This window comes from Sceloporus occidentalis, unplaced genomic scaffold (assembly GCF_023333645.1).
Source record: "Sceloporus occidentalis isolate IW3139 unplaced genomic scaffold, rSceOcc1.0.p SCAF_1, whole genome shotgun sequence".
Taxonomy (NCBI): domain Eukaryota; kingdom Metazoa; phylum Chordata; class Lepidosauria; order Squamata; family Phrynosomatidae; genus Sceloporus; species Sceloporus occidentalis.
The window spans coordinates 125,256,064-125,270,847 of NW_028316981.1; the positions used below are offsets into that span (position 1 = coordinate 125,256,064).

At 42.8% G+C, this 14,784-nt stretch overlaps 1 protein-coding gene across 1 annotated transcript in view; it reads left to right on the plus strand.

Annotated features, from left to right (window-relative positions):
* Window positions 1-14,784, plus strand: part of LOC149322092 (queuosine-tRNA galactosyltransferase-like) — a 311,900-nt gene that overhangs the window by 12,423 nt on the left and 284,693 nt on the right. The window contains exon 4 of the mRNA XM_089534373.1: window positions 1,490-1,554. Coding sequence (XP_089390499.1) covers window positions 1,490-1,554 — 65 coding nt within the window. The remainder of the gene's footprint in view (window positions 1-1,489; window positions 1,555-14,784) is intronic.

A 14,784-nucleotide genomic window follows, 5' to 3' on the forward strand; every position in this document is an offset into this window, starting at 1 on the left:
CTCCACAGTGTGTGTGTGTGTGTATATGTGTGTGTATATATATGTATATGTATGTGTGTGTGTATATATATATATACACACACACACACACACACACACAAAGATGTGTGTGCAAGCATATACATGCAGCATTACACTTTCGGCTGCTCCACAGTACACACACACACACACACACACACACACACATATATATACACACACACATATAAACTCTCATACAGACAAATGTGTGTTTACACATAGAAAAGGCATCACACTTTTGGCTATACCACTATGTGTGTGTATATATAAGTATGTATGTATGTATTTATGTGTGTGCATATATATACACACACACACACACACACACACACACATACATATATACAGATGGAGCATACCCCTTTCGTAAGTGGCTAAAGGCAGCAATTCTCGCGATATTCCACACTAAGCAGTGACCTCATTCTTCACCCCCGGAAGTTAAAAATGTTGTGCCCCGTTCAGAGCCCCACAGAGCATGCGCAAAGCTGCCGATGCGCATCGGTGAACACACATTATTTGGCTGGTGTGGTTCTCCAATCCACACTGGCCTCACTTTGCGTCAATACGCATTGGCCGATGCGCATTGGCCGATCCAGAAGGCCGCCCAGGTGTGGATGAATGATACGATATGACATGAAATCAGATCGGCAAAGCGTATTGAGAGAGCGCGAATGTGGATGCCCAATGCGATATGACGTGAAATCGCATTGGCCAATGCAAATTGATGCTCAAGAAGCCCCCGTGTGGTAAGGTCCCTAGTGTCTTTAGTACTTTAGCCAAGTCTTTAGCCAAGTTTCAGTCAAGTAGCTTCCTGCCGTAGAGCTATGCCCCCACCCCCGCAATCAGATTCTCTCCCCCCCCCCCCAGTATGCCTCCAAACTGCGGGGGAGCATTGAGGGCATTTTTGCCATGTTTGGTACCCCCCAAGCCATTTTAGGAGAGACCTTTTTAAAAGAAGGACAGGGCTTTTTTTAAAAACAGGGAGTTACCCTGTTCCATTCCTTGTTGGAAGAAAAGAAAAGTCTCTCCTAAACTGTCCCAAGGGGATCAAAAAAAGTCTCCCATAACCCATAGAGACTGCTGGGGTGTACTGAGCTCAAAAATCAGATTGGGGGGTATGGGGGTGCTGCATTCCAAGGCTTCCTGGGGGTGCCATTTGGCACCTACAGTTTCTTATCCTGGTTTTAGGAGTCCTGTTGAATCAGGATTTTAAAACAATTGAGAACATAAGGAGAGGGAATGCTTGAGGTCTGATTCACCTGCAAAGAAACAATGAGTTTTTGGAGTAGCCCATTATATGTCTGAATTGGTCCTGCCTCATGGGTACATAGTTCAGTTCTGTTGGCAGTGAAGCCAATTTGAGTGTAGTTTGGGACTTAATTTTCCTTCATACTTGTCACCCAGTATTTGAATAGGAAAAAATGCAATTACATTCATATGATATGTTGTCCTTTTATTTTATTGACAGTTGGCTTTGCTAAAAATCAGGCAGTAGATCAGAGCTCGGGGACCTACCTCTGCTTTCTGGATTCAGTAAGTCAACTTGTTTTGATCAGACTGATAATGCAATTTTCAAATATCCCTTTTCTCCCTTTTTGATCATACTATTCTGGTGATACATAGTTTTCTGTAGTTTGATATGTAAATGTTTCATGTGGCTATGGTGATTAATAGTTTTGAATTAAGACTTAAAATTCTGCGGTCAAATACCATATTTATCTCTTAAAATAGTGGAAATTTGTGTGATGCAAACTCTCATTTGGAATGGATGTGGGACATTGCTCTACCATGTCCCCCCTAAATACGTATTCCAAATCACTGTGTATGGTTATCAAAAGCTGAACAATGAAGAAAGCTGATAGGAAGAGAATCAACTCATTTGAAATGTGATGCTGGAGGAGAGGTCTGAGGATATCATGGACTGACAAAATGACCAATAAATGACCCCTAGAGCAAATAGAGTCTGAAATCTCCCTAGAAAACAAAATGATCACACTAAAGCAGCTGCCTGTATAGCAGATCTGTCCATTCGTCTGTGTTATGGAGGCCACTGATTCTACAGTATTATATAAAATATGTGGCTTAATCAACAGAATGTGTGAATGATGGTCAGACCTGAAGTGGCAACTTTACTGTTCTTGAGATGTAAAGAAACCAGATTTAAAAAAGAAAATATTGCCCATGGTTCTAAACTATTTCCCCCCCAAAATTATTATGCAAAATAAAAATCCACTAAAAGGCTTCCAGTTATACATCATGATGTCCCAACATTTGCTCTAAACCAGTGAAATGACACAAAGTCTGATTCTGCCATTTCCTCCTATTTTAACAAAAGAGATGTTAGAAACAGCAGATAACTCCAGAATAAATTAAAAAGTGGTACCAAACCTTGGCTGCACCCACACTGCAGAAATAATGCAGTTTGACACCACTTTAACTGCCTTGGCTCAGTGTTATGGAGTCCTGGTATTTGTAGTTTGTTGTGGCACCAGAGCTCTCAGACAAGGAAGGCTGAATATCTCACAAAACTACAGTTCACAGAATTTCATAATATTGAACCATGGCAGTTAAAGGCTGCCAAATCAAATTATTTTTGTGGTTTGGATGCAGCCTCTGCCATTTGTGAAATCATTCTGGAATTTCTCTGGAATAATTTGAGAAGTTGTTTTGAACCCACAGGACAAAGAGCCGCTTCTCACCCAGTGCCACAGTCTCTCATAAAATCACCTCTTCCTTTGGGAATTCTTTTATTTTTTGTTTTTTGTTTTAATTCAGATCCTGTTTGTATGGAATGTTTATGTCCTGCTTAGTTTGGCCCTTAGCAGTTTATAAATGAGGTTTGTAAAGACAATCTACAGCTTCTTATTAAGATTCCTGGATTATTTCCTATCAAATCAGTCCAAAGATAAGCAAATTTTAAAAGAACAGGGCTTCTTATGTAGGTGCTATGATTACATTGTAACCATCAACTTCTTTTTGCTACATAGATTTCCATGTTTTCCTTTTTACCAACAGAAAGATACAAACAGAAAGATACAAACTTCATAGAATCTGATTCTATGATATATGCAAGTTACTCTTGCAGAGAAAAAAATATAAACAATATAAATAATAGTTATATAAATTTTAATACATAAATATAATAAATAAACAATAATAAAATAAACATAATAAATAAATAATGTGTACAGTATATACATTATATAAATATAAATTTAATTATCTGTGCAAGATCAGCTTGCATACATCAAGCTGAGATTGAACTCTGCTGGTAAAAAGGAAAACATGGAAGTCTGTGTAGCAAGAAATGGGGGAACAAATAAGTTCCTCATTATATAAATATAATGAGGAACTTGTTTGGTTTCTCCATTTTATTTTTTGTATTCTCAGTAATACCCATGAAAGAGCAAGTGGAAATGTTGTGCTTTCACTGTAATTGGTAGAACTGTTACATTTCCAATCTCTGCTGAAAAGAGACTGATAATCTTCCCATGTTGTGTGAAAAGATTTGAAACATAGGCCCAGAACAGCCCACCCCAAAAGGGTGGCCTGCCGGTGGCCTATTTCCCTCCAGAGGGACGCCACAGCTGCCAAACCACGCGGCTTCCCTCCGGAGTAAAAAAAAACTGGAAAAAATGGGTTCTTTTTGAGCCGCCAAGCGTGTACACGGGATGCCATCGTTAGTCCGCTGTTGCTCTGTGTTAGGATTAGGGACCATGCAGTTGGTGTGCGGTACCCTAACCCTAGAATCGGTGGCGGCATGGCGCTTTGGGATCGCCTGTCCCGCACCATAGTAATCATAAACTAAGCAGATGTATGAGTGGCTTAATTAAAGAATTTTCCTAGCAGGTGTGCCCTGACCTGTTAGTCTGTACTATTTTAGTATGTAACCTGTGTGTGCCTGTGTGTGATGACAGCAGCTTCCATGTTCAATTTGATGGTGTACTGAGTTACACATGAGCTCTGTTGCACCATCTTTGTGCTCTCTGGGCATCATAAATATGGGTTTTACAACTGTAGGGGCCCTGTTTGGGAATCTCTTAAACTGGACAATTTAGACCAGTGGTTCTTAACCTGTACTCTGTGGATCCCCAGGAGCCTTAGTGTCTTCAGAGGGGGATCTACGAAAGCTTGAAGGATGCTCTGCCCACTTCTGCCTTGCAGTGGAACAGCCCTGTGACAGGAGCCAAGGCAAAGGCTTGCTGGTTGGCTGGCAGGGCCTGTGCATTGCTGTTCAATCTGCTCAAGCCACAAAACAGCAGGAAGAAGCAGGAGAAAAGTCATCCCTTCCCCTAGTGTGCCTCTGAAGGAAGGCTTAACAGATGGTATAATTGTTAATGGTTGAATGTTTAGGTATTATTATTATTATTAGGGTTTTGAATTTTGAGTTAAGTCTTGGGGATCTGCAGCAACAAAAGATATTTAGAAGGGGCTTCTGGTAAAGAACAGGTTAACAGCCACAGATTTAACCAGAAACTTGTTCTCACTGCTTACGGCTATGGGTCATATTTTCGATATTTATGCTTATTGCCTTTCTGATGCTAGTAACCTTTTAAGGAAGGTTTATCATCATTCCATTTTCGAAAAATGTTTATCAACACATCAAATTGTCATATTACTTAACTCTTATAATTTCATTTTATATTTAATTATCTCACTTTTAGATTTTATTTCAGTTTTCATGCATCCAAATTACCAGTCACTATGCAGCATAGCAATAGTTTTACATAATCTGAAAAAATCATTAGAAGGTCTGTCACACTCTCCTGTGTCACTCCCCCCTTGCATGTGTGTGTGTAGTAGAAATACTGTATTTTCTGGCGTATAAGACTACTTTTTAACCCAGGAAAATCTTCTCAAAAGTCGGGGGTCGTCTTATACGCCAGGTGTCATCTTATAGGGCAGGTGCTGAAACTTCTGAGCCGGACTGAAGAATCTGTGGCCTCCGCATATGGTGGGGGAAGCTCAAAAACGGCTGCGGCCACATCCCCACTGTATGCGGCGATCGTATGAAAGCAGCTACCGCTCTGATAGTCCTGGAGACAGGGAGGGCTGGGCAGGCAGGGAGAGCTGATCAATCCAAGCAGGCTTTGTATACAACAAGGTTTCCTGCTAAGTACCTGCATGTCATTTGAATTAAAATTACCATATTGAAATCAAATCTGATGTTTTTTTATTTTTATTTGGTGTGCGTTGGAAGAGGGGTAGTCTTATATGGTGAGTATATCCCAAACTCTATATTTTAACTGGAAAAGTTGGGAGTCGTCTTATACGCCCAGTCGTCTTATACACCGGAAAATATGGGTATTTTGAATTATCAGAAAATTATAAGAGTTAAGTAATATGAAAATCTGATGTGTTGATAAACATTTTTTCCTATGCATTCCCTCTCCTCCTGTTTTAATAATAAAAGAGGGAGGAGAAAAATTCCTGAAATTGAGATGCATTTAGGAGTTATTTGGTATTCTTGCTGGAAGCAGTGTCTCAGTGCTGTGCAGTAATTGCAGAAAACAGATGTTACCAGCTGTGTGACTGTTCTCATTTACCTCTCCTGTTCCTTGATTCAGATCACCAACTCAGTATGGAATTATTCAGAATATAATCTTGGTGTCAGTCATGTGGAATGTGTCTGAATATTGCCAAGCAATTGATTTTCAGGAAATGTTGCTGTACTTGCACATCTGAGTTTGTTATAAGCAGAAAAAAAATAGTTGATTCAGTATTGCCTCTTCTTGCATGTACATGTAAGACATATATATCATTCATTTGAAGTTGTGGACATTTTTTAAACATCTTGGACCTCATTATGCTTTATTGCTTTTCCTGCATAATAGGAATTGGTAGCAGTCCCATGTCATGTTAGGCAAATAAACATATCAAAGGAGCAGTATGATTCCTGATCTACATGTGAAGTTAATGGTATTTGCTTGTCCACATCACAAATACTGGAAATCTTTAGGAGATTATTGTAAGAGACCTTTTTCATTATTTCTGATTTTAAAACAAAAGAAAACAAAACTAGTTTTATTTGCTTATTTGAGGATATTGTTTATTGATTTCCTTTCATTTGAACCGGATTTTCTGATATTTACCATATTACCTATGAAATGGTCTCTGTTACAATTTTAGCTGTGATAAATGTTCAGATAGGAAGTTCTTGAATGTGAAAAGACCTTGGAAAAGAATTCCTAATACTTAGAACATTGCCTTTTAATTCAGATTTTGAAGACTTGTTTTCCTCCAGATGTTGGGAGGGCAATGTCCATCTTTTTTTAAACCATTAGTCATATTGAGTAAGACTGATGGGAACTGAAATTCAGCAACACCTGAAGAGCTATTGGTTCTCCACCATGTCTAATGGAAGAGTTTGTGATTTGCATTTATTTACACAGCATCTATTTAGTCTCGGAGTTTGGCCAGCCATATTTCAGGTTCAGTGCCTTTTGATACAACACTTCCTCCATCTTGAGGGAGAGAGAGGCAGGCTAGCTCCACCAGGCCTGCCTGGAAGAAGACAAGCCCTCCCTTCATCCTCCATCTTGTGGGAGAGAGAGGCAGGCTAGCTCCACCAGGCCTGCCTGGAAGAAGACAAGCCCTCCCTTCATTCTCCATCTTGTGGGAGAGAGAGGCAGGCTAGCTCCACCAGGCCTGCCTGGAAGAAGACAAGCCCTCCCTTCATCCTCCATCTTGAGGGAGAGAGAGGCAGGCTAGCTCCACCAGGCCTGCCTGGAAGAAGAAAAGCCCTCCCTTCTTCCTCCATCTTGAGGGAGAGAGAGGCAGGCTAGCTCCAACAGGCCTGCCTGGAAGAAGACAAGCCCTCCCTTCATCCTCCATCTTGTGGGAGAGAGAGGCAGGCTAGCTCCACCAGGCCTGCCTGGAAGAAGACAAGCCCTCCCTTCATCCTCCATCTTGTGGGAGAGAGAGGCAGGCTAGCTCCACCAGGCCTGCCTGGAAGAAGACAAGCCCTCCCTTCATTCTCCATCTTGTGGGAGAGAGAGGCAGGCTAGCTCCACCAGGCCTGCCTGGAAGAAGACAAGCCCTCCCTTCATCCTCCATCTTGAGGGAGAGAGAGGCAGGCTAGCTCCACCAGGCCTGCCTGGAAGAAGAAAAGCCCTCCATTCTTCCACCATCTTGTGGGAGAGAGAGGCAGGCTAGCTCCACCAGGCCTGCCTGGAAGAAGACAAGCCCTCCCTTCATCCTCCATCTTGAGGGAGAGAGAGGCAGGCTAGCTCCACCAGGCCTGCCTGGAAGAAGAAAAGCCCTCCCTTCTTCCTCCATCTTGAGGGAGAGAGAGGCAGGCTAGCTCCACCAGGCCTGCCTGGAAGAAGACAAGCCCTCCCTTCATCCTCCATCTTGAGGGAGAGAGAGGCAGGCTAGCTCCACCAGGCCTGCCTGGAAGAAGAAAAGCCCTCCCTTCTTCCACCATCTTGTGGGAGAGAGAGGCAGGCTAGCTCCACCAGGCCTGCCTGGAAGAAGACAAGCCCTCCCTTCATCCTCCATCTTGTGGGAGAGAGAGGCAGGCTAGCTCCACCAGGCCTGCCTGGAAGAAGACAAGCCCTCCCTTCATCCTCCATCTTGAGGGAGAGAGAGGCAGGCTAGCTCCAACAGGCCTGCCTGGAAGAAGACAAGCCCTCCCTTCATCCTCCATCTTGAGGGAGAGAGAGGCAGGCTAGCTCCACCAGGCCTGTCTGGAAGAAGACAAGCCCTCCCTTCATCCTCCATCTTGAGGGAGAGAGAGGCAGGCTAGCTCCACCAGGCCTGCCTGGAAGAAGACAAGCCCTCCCTTCATCCTCCATCTTGAGGGAGAGAGAGGCAGGCTAGCTCCAACAGGCCTGTCTGGAAGAAGACAAGCCCTCCCTTCATCCTCCATCTTGAGGGAGAGAGAGGCAGGCTAGCTCCAACAGGCCTGTCTGGAAGAAGACAAGCCCTCCCTTCATCCTCCATCTTGAGGGAGAGAGAGGCAGGCTAGCTCCAACAGGCCTGTCTGGAAGAAGACAAGCCCTCCCTTCATCCTCCATCTTGAGGGAGAGAGAGGCAGGCTAGCTCCAACAGGCCTGCCTGGAAGAAGACAAGCCCTCCCTTCATCCTCCATCTTGAGGGAGAGAGAGGCAGGCTATCTCCACCAGGCCTGCCTGGAAGAAGAAAAGCCCTCCCTTCTTCCTCCATCTTGAGGGAGAGAGAGGCAGGCTAGCTCCAACAGGCCTGCCTGGAAGAAGACAAGCCCTCCCTTCATCCTCCATCTTGAGGGAGAGAGAGGCAGGCTAGCTCCACCAGGCCTGCCTGGAAGAAGAAAAGCCCTCCCTTCTTCCACCATCTTGTGGGAGAGAGAGGCAGGCTAGCTCCACCAGGCCTGCCTGGAAGAAGACAAGCCCTCCCTTCATCCTCCATCTTGAGGGAGAGAGAGGCAGGCTAGCTCCACCAGGCCTGCCTGGAAGAAGACAAGCCCTCCCTTCATCCTCCATCTTGTGGGAGAGAGAGGCAGGCTAGCTCCACCAGGCCTGCCTGGAAGAAGACAAGCCCTCCCTTCATCCTCCATCTTGAGGGAGAGAGAGGCAGGCTAGCTCCACCAGGCCTGCCTGGAAGAAGACAAGCCCTCCCTTCATCCTCCATCTTGTGGGAGAGAGAGGCAGGCTAGCTCCACCAGGCCTGCCTGGAAGAAGACAAGCCCTCCCTTCATTCTCCATCTTGTGGGAGAGAGAGGCAGGCTAGCTCCACCAGGCCTGCCTGGAAGAAGACAAGCCCTCCCTTCATCCTCCATCTTGAGGGAGAGAGAGGCAGGCTATCTCCACCAGGCCTGCCTGGAAGAAGAAAAGCCCTCCCTTCTTCCACCATCTTGTGGGAGAGAGAGGCAGGCTAGCTCCACCAGGCCTGCCTGGAAGAAGACAAGCCCTCACTCCGGTCCATCTGCCTTGGTCAAGGCCTCCGAGGGAGAAAACAACTGCTGGACCTGATCCCTCCCCCCCTCACCATTCCCTTCTCCTTTTGTGTCATGTCTTTTAGATTGTAAGCCTGCGGGCAGGGAACCATCTGTTATCCCCTCTGTTGTAAACCGCTCGGATTCCCAGTGATTGGGCAGTGTATAAATAAATCCTATTATTAATGTTCTTACTGTAGTGAAATCTGTGCCTTATTAATTATTGAGCCTTATGGGATGGGTTGCAGGTTTAAGATTCAGAATGAGGTGGTATTCATTTGGCCCTTCAGACATTGTTGGACTGTAACTCCCAGGATTCCTTTCTATTAGCTGTGCTACCAAGAGATGGTGATACAGTAGTTGCAATCCAACAACATTTAGAGAGCCACATGAATCCCACTACTGATCTGGAAGGGAATCAAAACTGAACATTTACACTTGTCCCTCCCTTTTCACGGACTTGGAATCTGCAGTCTTGCTCTTCATGGGAGGGACAAGCAGGAGGCATAAAATGGCAGTGCGTACCCATGCATAGCCCCATGCTCATGCCTTGGGCACATGCACCATTATTTTCAATGGGACTCAAAATTTGCAAGTTGCTATTTTTGCACCGGGGGAGGGGTCTGGAACAGATCCCCCGCGAATTGTGAGGGGCTACTGTATTCCTATCTATGTTGCTAGGTTTTTTTTTCTTTTTGGTTTATCATTGTTCCATCTGATAGTGGCAATTTACTGTCTGGATTCTGAAGACCAGGGGCTAGCAAGTGGCAAGTTTAAAAGCCCTGAACTAAATGTCGATGAGATCATGGCCTAAATCCTATTGTCATCTTAAATAGTGTAAACCTATTTAATCAATAGAACCTAAAACAGTGTTGACATGCCAAGTTCCCATTGAAACAATGGGGTTCCGGTCTGGCTCTTGTTCCTCCAAAAAGATTAAGCTTGTATTACCATCCCAGCAACTGCCTGGATTTCTGAGGGATGGCAGCTACCATCACCATCAGTAATAAATGCCATGTGGTTAACGTCTGTTATTGTTGTTTTGTGCCTTCAAGCCAACTCTGGATTATGGTGACTCTATTGAAGGGCTTTCTTGGTATGATTTATTTGAAGGAGGTTTTCATTGCCTTCCTCTTAGGCTTAGACAATGTGACTTGCCCAGTGTTTCCATGGTTTAGGTTTCCATGGTTTAGGAAGTGTAATGATCTCTGGGGTCCAAGCAGCCAAACAGCGCCCTGATCTTGGCCCTTAGCCCCAGCAGATCCTTTAATTTTCCCTAGTCTCCCGAGTCTCTGTTCCCACTCCCTGCTGAGCTGAATGAGACCCCTTGAGATCCTCTAGTCATGCTGCCACCACCCAGTGAACCTGCAATGAATTCCCCTTAGCAACACTGGGGCTTGCTAAGGACTTATAGTTTCCCTTCCTTGTTAACCCAAGCAAGCAACAGCTGATCTAAGGCATGTGTATAGGAGTATAGAGACAGCAGATACTTTTAAAGAAAGTATTTATTCTAACTAGACAGAATAGAGCAATAAGGTATCATTCATGCAAGGCCTCCTTGTCTTGCAGGTACAGAATGCATAGTCAGAAGATGTTCATTTCAGGCAAGCCAAAGGTTAAACATAACAAAAGCCTACATGCACTAGCTAACACATTTCCTAAGCTACTCACACAGTGATGGAATCTACAGTCCTTGATGGGTTTTGGATGCAAGGAGCTGGCTCTCATTGCCTAGCTCAAACTGCATCCCTTAAACCTGTCCTCTTGGCATAGGCCCAACAACTGGGCTCCCAAACAAGAAAGACCCAAACCACATGGTGTCAGAGGCCTTTGAAAAACCTCTGTTGGAAGGTTCTTGAAACTCCTGGTCCTGCTCCACTGATTGGCCAGTTGGGCCTTAGGTCAGCTATGATGTAAATTCTCATTAGCATGTGCCTTCCCCCAGCTTAACCCTTTGTTGTCTGAGAGAAGTCCTCAAATGACTGGTGACCCAGTCATTACCGGGGCCGGGGGGGGGGGTTCAGACTTGGTCTCTTGGAATCCTAGTCCAGCACTCAAACTGCTACTCCACAGTGGTGCTCAGGTAAACCTTCCTGTTGGCAAATAATTTGGCTATCAAATGCTTTGAATATGTAGAAAAACCTACATGCTAAATCTACATTACTAAATGCATCTGAAGAAGTAGACATGTCAATGAAAGCTCATGCTGCCAACTTCTTTCTTTCAATTAGTCTCAAACGTTGCTACAAGATCTCTCTACAGACTGATTCTACAGACTAACATGGCTATATCTTTAAATGATTTGTGGTCATCTGAATATACCTTGTCATGTTTCTTACAGAGACTTCCATCAGGGAAATACACTGTTTTACTTTCTATGATGCCAATTCCTAGTTAATTGCCCTAGCATAACAGATTGCTATATTTATGTTCAAAGCATCCTGCTTTAACTGTGAGGAAAAGATCATAACTAACAGCTGTGATTTTTCTTAGCATCTGACAAAGCCAATCTCTTGTAGAAGTGACTAAATGTCTTCCAACAAATTGTGGGAGATGGCTGGAGATTATGAAGCCCCTGGATCAGAAGCATGTCTGGATTTGTTTAGAACTCCCTTGTGAATTTTTGTGTCAAAGATTTTTACCCCCCCCCCCCTTATTTTAACAAATTGTTAATCTGTTTAAAATGGACTTCAGAGAACAGGAAGTATATCTTTCGTCATCAGATTTCTTATGGGCTATTTTGGGACAATAATCCAGGATGTGCCTTTTCTGGTCTAGTTGCTTTTGTGCGACAGTTTTAGTAGTATGTTTTTATTGAAAAATGTGATTAGATACCTTAGAACTAGAGCTTGGCTTTGGTGTGGCTTCTGGACTCTTAGGACGCATGCATCATTTAAACAGCATACCTCCAAAGTGACCTGAAGCAACTTTATTTTGGCCTGTCTGTATGGACCCATAAGTTCCTTTCATAGGAGCTTTTGAATAAGTCCTGGCTAATATTTTTGGAGGTAGAGTATGCTGCTTACTTTCTGGTGTTGTGCTCTTTCCTTTTATCTCCATGAGTCTGAGTTGAGGATAGAAAAAATGCTGTGAAATCTTGGTTAAAGAATATTTAAATTTTCTCACAGTAATTTTTATAACACTTTTATTGAAAAACACTTTAAATGCCTTACACATTGAAATCCTTTTAACTGGAGGTGAAATGTTGAAAAAGTAAGCTAATGGTGTATACAGTACTAATATTTGAGAGAAAAGCACAATGAAAATGTGGTTCCAAATGCTTATTGAATTTCAGTGGTAAAATCACCAGACTCTGACTAACCTTTGAAACTTCAGGGTTTTAGATTTCCATAAGTACTGTATTGCACTGTATTGAGTACAGCTATCCATATTGAGTAAGAATGATAATAAGATCCTTTTCTGGGTTGTTAACGGCCGTCAAGTCAACTGCAACTTAGTGACCCTATGAATGAGAGACCTCCAAGTTACCCTATCATCCATAGCCCTATTTAGGTCTTGCAGACTTAGGGTTGTGGCTTCCTTGACTGAGTCTATCCATTATTTATCTTTTCCTGTTGCCTCCCACCTTGCCAAGCATTATTGTCTTTTCATTTATGCAAAGTCTCTTGGGCTGAGGTTTGTCATGTAATTTCCCCTAATATAGTTCATATTTATTTATTAACTTGTCTGTTACTTACATTCCATCCTTCCTCCATTGTGAGGTCAAGGTGGCGTACCTGGTTATCCTTGACCCTCAAGCCAATTCTGTGAGGTAAGGCAAGCTGAAACAGAGGGTGACTGCCCAAGGTTACCTAGTGAAGTTCATCAGTGGGTAAAGATTAGAATCTCCATCTTCTAAGTTCCAATTCACCACTAACCACTGCATAGGACTAGGTCTTTTAGATGCTTCTGTACTAAGGTGTCACCTGTGGGAGAGAACAGCAGCAAAGCACAGCATTGTAATGCCTGGGCCCAGGTGCTAGTGAGAGATCTTTCTTCTATACCAACTGCCATTGTTGTGGCCTTTGAGGGAGAGAAGAGTGGCAGTATCTTTTGGATTCTAGGGATCCTCTTGTCTATGCATTTTGGCTGCTGTAAAAAATCCACCAAACTTTAAATCCCCCTGCCCTTTGTGCCCAAGAGCAGGGATTTGGGCAGAATTCACCCCTCCGATGTTACGCTGAGGTAAACAGAAACAAATAGTTCAGATGACAAGAGGAAACTGTGATAAAGTCTTCATTGATGTGTCATGATGGACCAAAATAGGATGCTCATGAGCCTTTTGCCAGACATATACCACAGTGGTTTCCAGTCATACATTAGACTGAAGTAAAGTTCTGGAATGTGCCACATCCTTATATTTTAGTTCACCAAATGAAAGCTTTTTTAAAAAAAGTGTAGGAGCACTGAGAAATATGATATATGTATTAATAGAAGGTCTACGAACCAGTCTCCACCAAATGTATAGTTCTCCTTCTGGAAGCATTTAATAATTGGTAAAGATAGTGGTTGAAAACTGATAATTTTGTGGTTGTAAAATGGAATAAAACATACAAAATGAGTGCATGTCTAAGGGAAGTGATTCTAAAATGTATGTAAATCATTCACTTAATCATGTAAAGCAGACTACATTGTTAGTAATTTTTCTGTTTTTTAAAAGTTGTATAATGGTTTTTCTAACATAAAAAAGCTAATTGGAAAAGAGAAGAAATGTAATCTCTTTCCTGTAGACTGTAGTATAGCCAAGATTTTGACCCTTATAGCTCGCTCATCGTTCTTGTAATTTATAGAATCAATTTCTCATATTTGATTGTTAGTGGCCAAGAGTCATAATAAGTCTATGGTTATGTCAGTTTTTATGAGGTTTTTTTTTATAGCGGATGTTACAGTACGATACCTTCTACTTCATGGGCAGAGAAAAATAATGAAATAGATGAAAACTGTGGTTTGTTTTATATCAGCTATGTCTAATGCAGAAAGTCTGGGTTTTGCTTTAGCCCATGTTGTCTTTAGGGTTGTTGTGGTTGTTATTTTATTAATTTATATCATGCCTTTCACTCAATGAGATCAAAATGGCTAACGTCATATTTGAAAACAATATGGATTAAAACTATATATAAAAATATAAAAATAAAAATTTAAACACAAATAATTGATAAAATTAAAACCATTGAACATTAAAAACGTTAAAATTCATTAAAAGATAACATACAAACCTCAAAAACAGACCACACAGTATTAAAAGCCTACTCTAGTCAGTTTCCAAAAGCCTGATGGCATAAAAAGCTCATATCTTGCAAGGATGGGACCATTCTGGGCTCCTTAGGAAGGGACTTCCAAAGTCTAGGATTAGTCACCTAGAAGGCCTCTCTCTTGTTCCCACCAATCAAACCTGAGAAGGTGGTGGGACAGAGAAGTCTCTCTAGAATATAATCATAGAGCTCTAATGGGCTCATAAAGGAAGATATGGTGCTTCAAATAAACTGGACCCAAGCTTTATAGAGTTTTATAGGTCAGCACCAGCACTTTGAACTGTGCTTGGAAATGGACTGGCAGCCAGTGGAGCTGTTGCAATAAGTGAATTGTGTGCTCCATGTAGCCAGCCCCAGTTAACAATCTAGAAGCAGTTCTTTGGGCCAACAAAAGTTTCAGAGCACTTTCCAAAGACAGCACCATGTAGAGTGCATGAATAGAATCCAAATGGGATGTAACCAAAGCATGTGTTACCATGACCAAATCCAACTTCTCTAGGTGCAGTAGCTTTAACTGGGCAAAAACACTCCTAGTCACTGCTGAAGCATGGACCTCCAATATCCTCAAACTGTGAGCCTGCATTTTTAGAGGGAGTA